We start from the raw sequence: 10,690 nt of genomic DNA, 5'->3' as shown, positions 1-10,690 counted from the left end.
CCGTTGTTGCCCCAGGCCCCATCCACCCCGTGGCAACCCATTCCACTGCCTCACCACTCTCACAGTAAAGAACTTCTTCCTTGTATCTCACCTGAGCTTCCTCTGTTTAAGCTTGGGAGTAAATGCTGAAATGATGTGGGGAGAGGTCTGCCACATCAGAGGAAAGTGATGTCCCCTCTTCTCCTGGGCAATGCCATCCTACTAGCATGGAGCTGGCTGGAGAGCAGGGACCAGCTCCAGAGGTGGAGGTTGGTCGAGTTGCATCAAGACAGCACCACAAATAGCATAACACAGAGGAATATCCGAAGGGGGCTGTAAGGATGCTGGAGAGGGACCTTCATCAGGGACTGGAGTGATAGGACAGGGGTGATGGGTTTAAATTGAAACAGAGGAAGTTCAGGTTGGAGATAAGGCAGAAGCTCTTCCCTGGGAGGGTGCTGAGGCGCTGGCACAGGGTGCCCAGAGAAGCTGTGGCTGCCCCCTCCCTGGCAGTGTTCCAGGCCAGGTTGGAAACAGGGGCTCTAGTGGAAGGTTACCCTGCCCGTGGCAGGGATTGGAGCTGGAGGAGCTTTAAGGCCCCTTCCAACCCTAACCAGTCTGGGATCTTCCATCCCAATCTGCCTCTGAGACCCCAAGCAAATGCATCAAGAAATTTCTCCGCTTAAATATTTGGATAGTATGGAATGATTGGGATTTAAAGAAGCCCATGGTGGTGGCACCCCTTGTTGCATCAGATCTGGAGCTCAAGGTTCCTGCACTGAGCTGTCACTGGAGAAATGTGTGATTTTGATTTGGGTTTTTTGTATTCCTGGAAAACCAGGCTGAAAATCAAATCAGAGCCCATGGAAACCACCCAGGCATGGCTGGATGGCTTCAAATCCTGGCTCCAAGTGCTCCTGTTGAGGTCTAATACACAAAGTGTTAGCACTTCAGCCAGGTCTTCCGTTGGTCTGTGGCAGCTCTGATCTCCAGGCTGCTTGACCCTGCCCTCTCATTCGAGTTGCACTGGTGTAAATCTGGAATGACTGGCTTGGTTTCCTGACCATACAAGTTTTGGAAGTGTCATTGAAGTCAATGACACAGCTCCACAGAGAAGGTAACGTCGTGTTTCTAACTGACTCAAGAAGACTTAGGCTGCTTTAGCCATCTGAAAAGCTGGTTTAGTGAGATGGGTTGATGTGCCAAGAGCAGAATCCAGCCAGGGCAGGAATCAGCATCCCAGCGGTGCTGAAGTGGGGATGGTCTTTGTTTTGTGGGTCTTATTTTTAAGGTAAAGGAGCATATAATGATCTTTTAATGTCACTTTTGCCCATTAACAGGCTGTTGGCACAAGGCAACACCCAAAGCCGCACTGGGCTGTGCTGGTGGCTGTGGGATTTAGGGTCTGGGAGGTCACTTTATGTGACTGTCTATATGTTATGTGACCATAAATGTGCAACTATTCCATTCACATGTGAGTAGAAGCGAAGTTAAAGCCATTTATTTGAAAGAGTGCAGTAAATACTAAACATTTAAACCCATTTTGGGGTCCTGTGCTGTTTATGTGAGTCTGAAACATTGTCAGGGTAAATAAGAAACGAAATGCTTAGATCTGAAAGCAAGAGGTGTGTAAATAGTTTGAGCATTGCCAAAACCCCTAAAGATTCAACTGGATGGCATTTTATAGAGCAGGTCATTGACAGGGTGACTCCTGGGTAAGTTGCTTTGTGTTTTCCTGACATACACAGGGTTGTTTTCTCCTTTGAATAGTAAAAACCTACCTTTAAAACCAAATATTCAGTGATGTAAATACAATTTTACACTCTGATTTGAGCCCTGATTTGAATTCCTGTTGTTGAGAACAGATTGGTTGAAAAGCCTTTTCCAAAATACCATTCAAATGTTCCTTTGCCATTGAAGCAACAAAGTGAAGGACCAGAATCAACATCTTTGCTGTGGCAGAGAATGAGTTAAAGCAGCACTAAACCTGCTGCACCTCGATAGCAGCCTTCTGGGAGTAGTTACTCGAGGTGTAAACTGGGGGTAGTTACTCGAGGTGTAAAATGGATCCTTGGCTACAACAGATAAAGCTTGTGATGGACTTTCTCCCTTTGCTCTGCAGTGTGGCATCAGGGACAGCAGATGACGGCCAGAGGAGGTGATGCAGGAGCTCCCATGCTCTCAGCTTCACTTGGTGTGGTGAAATGAAGACCATGAGGATGTATTGTCTGGGTCAGAGCAGAACTTTGTTTACTCCTTATCCCTCCAACGACAGCCTTTAGTAGATGGACAAGCAAAAGCACAGTGAGGAATAGAGGAAATTATGCATTTAATAGGAGACTGGTACTAGTAGAGCACAGTGGACGGACAGGAAGAGAAGAGCATCGTTTAGTGGTGCTTCACGTCAAACCAGAAAATGATCAATAATAATCCCTATGATTTGGAATTGGGGCCAATCTTACATCTTACTGAATGTTGTCCATTAGCGGCCTCAGCAGAAGAAGCCTGAATGTGGTGATGACATTTAGTGATGGTGCAATGCTGGGGAGACGTCACCAACAGAAGAAAGCTGTAGGATGTCCTGTTGGAAACCTATGGCTTTTAAGCTAAGTAATAGAAACTGGATTAAATGAATGGTTGAAAGAGCAAAGCTCCATCCCAAAGACTAACCCAAATTCTTTGACTCTGCTGGTGACCATAATAGCAGAAGAAAGGGGTTTGGATGATTATGAGACTTTGGTGTGATGAAGCCATGGAAAGGGTCTGGGTTGTAGGAAGCAAGTGATGGAGAAGATCATACTTGAAGTGCTTTGTGTTACCCATCTGAGAACCATCTGAGAATCAGAATGGAACAGGAACAGAGGAAAGAAAACACAAGCCAGAGAGAGACGAAGCATCAAAGCTGAAGGACAGCACTGGTCCATGAACAAATGAGCCATGGATGGATTTGAGCTGAAAATCAAGAGGTTTCTCATTGTCACAGGAGAGACTAGTTGCAAGAGCTCCCCAATGGGGTCAGCAGGGACTCAAGGACATGCTTCCAGTCCCATCTTCTCAGGAAAGCTTCCATGTGAACAAAGGGCGTCTGTGGGGTGGTAAATGGCAACGTGGTTCCTCGCAGCAGCCGAACTTGTAGCTTCTGATACTTATGGCTTGGAGTGAGCCCTCCAGTGTGTGTGCGTGTGTGTGCAAACAGCCAGGCGGGGAGAAGACATGGGGGAGAGGTGAGCGGAGTTCAACAGCAATGAGGCATCGGGTGGCAACCTCCACACCCAGCAAATGGCTGTAATAACAACTCCCCACAGCACCTTGGAGCTCCCCGTGAAGGGCAACAAGCTCCACCGAGCGCTACCTCCTACCCAGGAGACGCGGAAAGAGCCGGAGGAGAGTCGGGTCGCGGTGTCCTCATTCCTGGTGGCTTTGATTAAATGACATTTCCCCCCAGCACCAGACAACTGTTGGCCATGGGGAGACCTGGGCAGCAGGAGGTGGGTTGGACCATCCCAGTGCATCTCCCCAGGAGAAGAGCCAACTTGAGTTCCTCAAATGAAGAAGCAGAAATGAAGGGGGAGAGGGGAGAGGCGAGACACTGACCAAGCACCAGCTCTAGAACAGATGCAGAGTGTTCCCCGGCTCCTCTCTTGTCCTGGGGGGATGTTTGGGTTAAACCTTCTCGGACATCCCCCTTGGCAGGCTCTGTGGGGAGTGCAGCTCCACTGACTGCCGCCGCCGGGCCTCGCGCTCTGCCCAGTCCTCCTCGGGCTCGAAGCCCTTAAAGATTGCGAGTCTCTCCGAGAAGGTCTTGGCTTGCGGGAACAGGAGGTAGTTGTAGATGATGGAGGCTGCTGCTGCCCCAACCAGGGGGCCCACCCAGAAGACCTGGGGGAAAGGGAAAGGTAAGAGTTGGGTGAGCAAAACCCAGCCTGAGTGTGGAGTACAGCGAGAAACCAGCATCTCTGGAGGGCATCACAGGGGGCTTATGTTCCTTCCTACCCTGTGTGCGCTGGGAGTCAGATGCAGAAGCCAGCTCTGCTCTGGCCATCACTGTTGACCTGAACTCCCATCCATTGCTTTTATGCCTGAATATACCCAATCATCCTCTTCTGCTGAGAGCTGTTTGATCTTCATTAATTATAGGCTCATCATGAGCATGGGTTCCTCTGCAGGAGCATCTTTCTACCCCTTAACACACTACTACAAAAAGGAGGCTACCAGCGTGGGCTGGACACGTCTGAGCACGTCAACCTGAACCAACACAGCTCTAGCTCCGAAATGGAAACGCCTGGGAGTGTTCCCAGTGGAGCTGGTGGAAAATGTCTGCCTGGATCCAAGTGGAACCAGGAAAGGTCTCCAGGACCAGCACGAAATGCTCCACTCTCCATTTGTTCTGCTGCTTTGGCTATGTCACGGTCAACAAACCACACACCCTTGTGCTGTTGCAATGCTCTTGGATAAGCCAGTTAAGCACCCAGCAGCCCCACCTCGTTTTGCTAATCTCTACATCTCTTCCCAAGCCAGGAACTGGTGTGGAAATGCCAGGAATGTGCCTGGCTATGTGGGTTTCGAGGAATAGTGTTAATCCGGAGGGGCTCATCCCACCGGAACAACGCGGAGACCCGACTCTTACCCAGTGGTCACTGAAGTCTCCGACTATCACAGCAGGGGCAAAAGATCTGGCTGGATTCATGGAGCAGCCAGTGTAACGGATCTGTGGAGGAACACCAGGTTGTTGTTAGCATTAACCCTTCTGGCACGCTTTAAGAGGTCCTGGTGTGGTTTTGATTCACTCCCTGAGCTGCTGCTTCACCCTCCAGCATGCCCGTTCCAGGAAAAGGGATGCTCCTGCAGCTTCCACCACCTGAGTCAACACGGTTGCATCTTCTGTGCAAGCACGAGCATGGTGCAACTCGGCTGTAGGCTGGGTGACGTGCCCTGCAGCGTGACAAGAAGCGTGGGGACACGCTCCTGGTGTGCCTAGTCTTGGAGCAAACTGCTGCTCCCTGCCACTGGGGGTAGGAGAATAGTCCCACAGACACATGGGTTGCAGAGTCTTAAGGATGGAAGATGCAGGGGAAGCGTTGCCCAAGGAAGTTGTGGGTGCCCCATCCCTGGCACTGTTCAAGGCCAGGTTGGATGGGGCTTGGAGCAACCTGCTCTAATGGGACGTGTCTCTGCCCGTGGATGAGGGAACTAGATGATATTAAGGTCCTTTCCAACCCGAACCACTCTGTGATTCTGTGATGCTCTTCACTTTGTGCACTGAGGGAGGCTGGGAGTGTTTGGAGCTGCTTTGATCTCATCCAGGAGGGATTACCCTTCGTGTCCATCCCAAACACTTCCCAGTCTTACCATGAGAGCCTCAGCTGTGAACACATTCACTCTGGGACAGAAGAACCCCACCAATCCCTGGAGCTCCCTGCAGGACGCTCAGCAGGGTCAGTGTTTTCCTGCCCCATACAAGCAGAGCTCAGGCTATAGCTCTCTTACAGCTTTGGTGCAATTTTCCTCCTCTATCCCCTGGAAGCCATGGGCACCACACGAGTTCCATCTCCCCACCCAACCCAGAGCATGCAGCTGAGTAGGCTTTGGGCATAAACACAAAGATAACCTAAAACATTGAGTTTTAGGCTGTTTTAGCCCATTCTACCCACCCCAAGGAGATGTCCCACGGCAACAGAGAGGCCAATGGAGAGGGCAGGAGAGCCCAGGTTGTCCTCCCGGCGTTCATCCGTGGAAGCAAAGATGCAGAGGACAAGCTGAAAGGTGAGGAAGAGCTCAACGGTCACCGCCTGCCCCGTCGTCGTCTCGTTGTGCAGCTGGAGGGGAGCAAAAAGGTGTGTCAGGGACAAGCAGTTGGTGACTGGGTTGGGGACGTGTGTGGGGAAACCCAGGAGGGACCAAATAGACATAGGGAATAGGTGGGATTTTGGCACCAATGTGAAAAGGAGAAAAAAATGCCCAGCTAAAAGGAAAAGTGGGTCAATGGATGGTGTTTGATTGATTGGCCAGGAAATGACTTATTTATTGGCATTTCTTTGGGGATTTTTTCCCTATTCTTTTTTCCCTCTAGGAATTATTTATTCCTTTTCCTCATATTTAAAATGCTAAATGCCTCTTGGGAAAGTTTACAAGTTGGAAAATGTCAAAAAGAAGGGGTTTGGCCTTAAAACCCATTCCCGTCCCCCTTCCCACACTTTTTGGACTAGCAGGATTTGTCAGACTTGAGCTGAAGCTGTGCCTGGCTGCACTCCCTCTCCTCCAGCTCTGATTTCTGGCACTTCTTTGCTCCTTGCTGGTTCTCCATCCACATCTGGATGGATCTGACATCTGGATTTGCACATCTGGAGCTGGCAGCACTGCTTCCCTCGGTTTCCCTTCGCTTCCCCAGCCTATGGCACATCCCTGCTTTTTCCATGCTCAGTGATGCCACAAAGGTGTCAATTGCCCTCCTGGCCAAGATCCAGGTCTTCTTTCTCTCCTCTCCAATATTCCCCCTTTGTATTCAGGATAATCTGTGCAGGCAGCTACACGATGAGCATCCCACAGGGGAAAGAAGAAGGAAAATCCCTATTCCCTCTTCCAGGTGATTTAAGCTGTAAACCAACTAAGCCGGGCGCTTTGGAAGCCTCTCTTACAACTCCTTCTTGCGTTACTGGGTTTATTAAGCCTCAGCTATTATCAGTCTAAATCACCTTGTTCAGATTAATCCCCAATCCCTTCTTCAACCCTCTTAATCTCTTTGGCAGCAAAGCTCTGCCCTGGCAGTGCCTCCCTGCTGCAAGAAAGGGGATGTCGGTGTGCTGCTTCCTAAAGCATATCCAAAGCTGCCTGCCCCCTCCTGCATGGCTCAGGTTGGGTTTGGGTGATGCTGGTCCATGGGCACCTCTATAGGAGATAGAGCTTCCTGAAGATGAGTGGTGGGGCATGGAGAGGAGATAAGAACCCTGTGACTTCTTAATTCCTTTCCCACTCCCCTTCTCTTTAAGTGCATCAGTGAGGAAGGAGGATGCTGGATGTTGAGGTACCACTGGGGAGCCCCTTTAAGGTTCCCTGGTTTCTTTTCTTCCTTCCCTGCATGTCTGAAACCAGACTGGGATCCTTGTGGTGCTGCTGACATTGGGCACCTGTGTGTGGGCATTGGGATGAACCAGGGTCTGGTGTTGCCATTCCTCCACAATTGGAAGCAGCTTAATGAGCAGTGCTAGCTAATGAAAACATGGGATTTAGACCTAACACATGACATTCCCATTGCTGGGAATCTGGCAGCACAGCCTGTAAACAGTGGCATTGCTAACACACAGTGGGGAAAAAGCTGCCCATACCCACACGAAGACTGGAAAGTGGGATGAGCTCAAGGTAAGAGGAATGGAGAGGTGATACTTTAGGTCATGTCCTTCCCTAATAATATGGTTTCACCCGAATTCAGCTCCCCCACAATACAGCCCTAGATAAAACTGACATGAGGGTGGCTTTGTCTTCTAAGGAAGGTGTCTATGTGGGCAGCTGGATCATACCTCTGGTTTTAGTCCTAAAAAGCAGGGGAAGCATCCTGCAGTCCTGCCCTCATCCCTGCTCCTGGATAGGCCCTTGGTGCATGGTGCTGGGCTATAGCAGAGGCTTTCTACCCAAGACTGAACGAAGAGAATCTTTGTTGGCCACAACCCCCTTCTTCACACCCCTCAGCCTTCCCAAAAGCCCTTCCCAATGTCTCCTGCTCCCTTCCAAGCCCATCTATGGGGTGAGCTCTTACCTTGTTGATGGCCAAGCCTTCCCGGGAGTCCGCTGGGGTGATTTCATGTAGGATTGCAGCTCCCACCACGGCCCCCAGGAGCTGGGCCACCACGTAGAAGACCGCACGGAGGAAGGAGACCTGGGAGCCGATGAGACAAGCCACGGTCACTGCTGGGTTGATGTGGGCTCCGCTGATGTGCCCCAAGGCTTGGACCAACGTGCCGATGGCCAAGCCGAAAGCCAGCGCGATCTGCAGGATGCTCGGGGAGGAAGCTGAGGGCCAGTTCAGAGCAGAGCCCAGGCCAAAGAGGATGAAGACCAACGTTGCCAGGAACTCTGCAAAGACAGCCCGGGTGAAGGCTATGGATCGCAATTCCCACATCATGGATCTGGAGGCTGCCAGGACTGACCCTGCCTGTGGATCTTCAGGTAATTGCTACCAGAGTGGCTGTGTCTGTAGGGGAGGCTGAGGGACAATGTATATGTATATGGATGCAGGGGGTGAAGGATCCCGAGTGGAAGGAGATGGGAATGTGGCCTTGGGAAACCTGAGGCTTTTTGTCATGTGTGTTCCAGCTGAGGGAACACCAGACCCTGCCCCCTCTATTAAAGCTGGGGAATGCAGCATTGGCCACCCTTGGGAGGTCATAAATCAGCCTCGAGCAGTGCCATGGAACACTTCCCTTTCTTCTTTGCTTTCTTACCAGGGCACCTGTCCCTAGAGGTACTTGATGCTCCTCTCTTCTCCAAGCTCTACCACCCGTGGCATGGAAGGAGAGAAAGCTGAAACACAGGATGTGGGCTGTGATTTAACCAGGCAAATGGGATGCAGAAGAGTCTCTCTGAGGCACAGAACTCCAAGTGACTTACTACAGCTCTGATCCTCAGAGTACCAGGTTTTAACAGCCTGGGAACATGTTTCCTACCCAGAGAAATGGGATCCAGCCCCAAGAAATGACTGGCAGGAAGGAAATGCTGGTGTGAAGCAGTGACATGGAGCTGCAGAACCGGCTGCTCATCAATGGCAGGGCCCGCTCAGCTCCTCAGAAATCTCTTTTCACTTCTTAGTGTTAATCCCCAGAAAAAGAATGATGTTTTCTTCCCTGCAGCATCGTTCTTCACCTCAAACCATCCAGAGTAATTGCCCAACAAGTCTCTTTTCCTTATTCTTCCATTGCTTACAACACATTTGCCCATTACACATTTTGCCCATTCCTGGGTGATTCTCAACATCAGAAGGACATGGAGCTGTTGGAGCAAGTCCAGAGGAGGCCACAAGGATGAACAGGGGCTGGAGCAACCCCCATACAAAGACAGGCTGAGAACATTGGGGTGTTCAGCCTGGAGAAGAGAAGCTGCTGGAGACCTCAGAGCAGCTTCCAGGGTCTGAAGGGGGCTACAAGGATGCTGCAGAGGGACCTTCATCAGGGGCCGGAGCGATAGGACAAGGGGTGATGGGTTCAGACTGGAACAGGGGAAGTTCAGGTTGGATACAAGGCAGAAGCTCTTCCCTGTGAGGGTGCTGAGGCGCTGGCACAGGGTGCCCAGAGAAGCTGTGGCTGCCCCATCCCTGGCAGTGTTCAAGGGCAGGTTGGACACAGGGGCTTGGAGCAACCTGCTCTAGTGGAAGGTGTCCCTGCCCGTGGCAGGGGTTGGAGCTGGATGAGCTTTATGTTCTCTTCAACACAAACCATTCCATGATTCTATGTCTGTAAAGCCTTTTTCTCCCTGTGACATGGGGATTGGTGGGTTTGCTGGAAAAGCAGCAGTTACTTCTTCTTCCCTTTCATTAGCAGCCTCTGTAGCTATTTAAAGCTGGAAGAAGCACTGCCCTAGGGCAGAGCTGGAGCTGGAAAGGCCATTTCATTCCAGAGGGATGCAGAGCACCACAACTGAGAGTCCTTTCTTTGGCTCTGACAAAGGCCGCCACTGTACAGCAACCAGCTTCCCCTCCAAGTGCCATCGAACTGACGTGAAAGGTTGACGCAAAGTTTTCCATATTGCCCAAATTATATCACAGAATCATGGAATATCTCAAGTTGGAATGGACCCATGAGGATGCGTGAAGGCCTGTTCTTCCCTCCAGAGCAGATGGGTGGCAATTGCACTGGTTGATTGTTGTAGGTCCCTTCTAACCGAACTATTCTTACAGACTCATAGGGAATTGGAAGAGACCTCAATGATCACCTGGCCCAGCCTTTAAACTTCTGTTCTATTCTATTCCATTCCAGTCTTCTCTTTTAAAAGAATCTGATGGGAATATGGCTCTTAACAAGGGAGAGATCATGGGGACAACAAGCCAGGTCCATGGGTGAGTCTGAAGGTGCTGGGACTGTGGTCCTAGGAAGCCTGTTCCTCTGAGAATCCTTCTCTTGGGCTTCCTCAGGGCCTTTGGCTCATCACAGCATCGCTCTGGCCTCTGGTTTGCCAGCAGTGAAGCCAACCTCATAAAACAGGTTGTGAGGTTAAATTCGGGGTGCTGGTGAGCGATAAACCCATGGTCACCTCCAGTCTGCAAGCTCCTGAGTGCCTGGTACGGGCTGGAGAGCTCAGTGTTACTCAAGAAGTAGTTATGTCAGGTTACCAACACAGGCTGTTATTAGTGCAGGGAATGACAGAGAACAAATATGGGCAATTAAGTGGAGCTGATACCCTGTTTGATTAATAGTTACTCATGGCGAGGGAGCTGTGATGTGGTAGTGCTCAGTGGAGGCTAATTAAAAGACAAGAGAAGTAAGCAGGATTAGTGCTGAGCTAATCTTCGTTTTAAGCCAGACTTAAAAGTCTAATGCAGCCTCATGGGCCTCACTTGTACCCAGTGAGGCAAAAGTTCATCACAGCTCTTTGAGAGGGGCTTTGAGACGTTCGTGCTGTGGATGTGGGTCGCTGCTGTGTACCACGATGGAAGGATTGGTGCTGCACTTGGGTCTTGGAGAGCAGGAGCTCTCTGAGCGTGGTCTTCACTGTGGGGCAGAGCAAA

The 10,690-nt window shown here is 50.6% G+C and overlaps 1 protein-coding gene across 1 annotated transcript; it reads right to left on the bottom strand.

Moving 5' to 3' along the window:
* Positions 1–3,606: 3,606 nt before the first annotated feature.
* AQP2 (aquaporin 2 (collecting duct)) lies at positions 3,607–8,109 on the bottom strand. The gene is made up of 4 exons (XM_010015547.1): positions 7,730–8,109; positions 5,631–5,795; positions 4,607–4,687; positions 3,607–3,858 (listed from the first exon to the last, which is right to left on the bottom strand). The coding sequence occupies exons 1-4, from the start codon at positions 8,093–8,095 to the stop codon at positions 3,643–3,645; spliced, it is 828 nt and encodes a 275-aa protein (XP_010013849.1). The 5' UTR covers positions 8,096–8,109; the 3' UTR covers positions 3,607–3,642.
* Between the last annotated feature and the right edge of the window lie 2,581 nt (positions 8,110–10,690).

The sequence above is a fragment of the Nestor notabilis genome, unplaced genomic scaffold (genome assembly GCF_000696875.1).
Source record: "Nestor notabilis isolate BGI_N333 unplaced genomic scaffold, ASM69687v1 scaffold10065, whole genome shotgun sequence".
NCBI lineage: Eukaryota > Metazoa > Chordata > Aves > Psittaciformes > Psittacidae > Nestor > Nestor notabilis.
This window is presented reverse-complemented; position numbering and strand designations above follow the sequence as displayed.

Bases quoted from the DNA above. Each gene is read 5' to 3' on its own strand.
- AQP2 (XM_010015547.1), bottom strand. From the start codon at position 8,095: ATGATGTGGGAATTGCGATCCATAGCCTTCACCCGGGCTGTCTTTGCA. The intron at 5,796-7,729 runs GTAAGAGCTCAC...GCTCCCCTCCAG, and splicing joins AAGGCTTGGCCATCAACAAG to CTGCACAACGAGACGACGAC. The intron at 3,859-4,606 runs GTAAGAGTCGGG...CCTTTCCCCCAG, and splicing joins GAGACTTCAGTGACCACTGG to GTCTTCTGGGTGGGCCCCCT.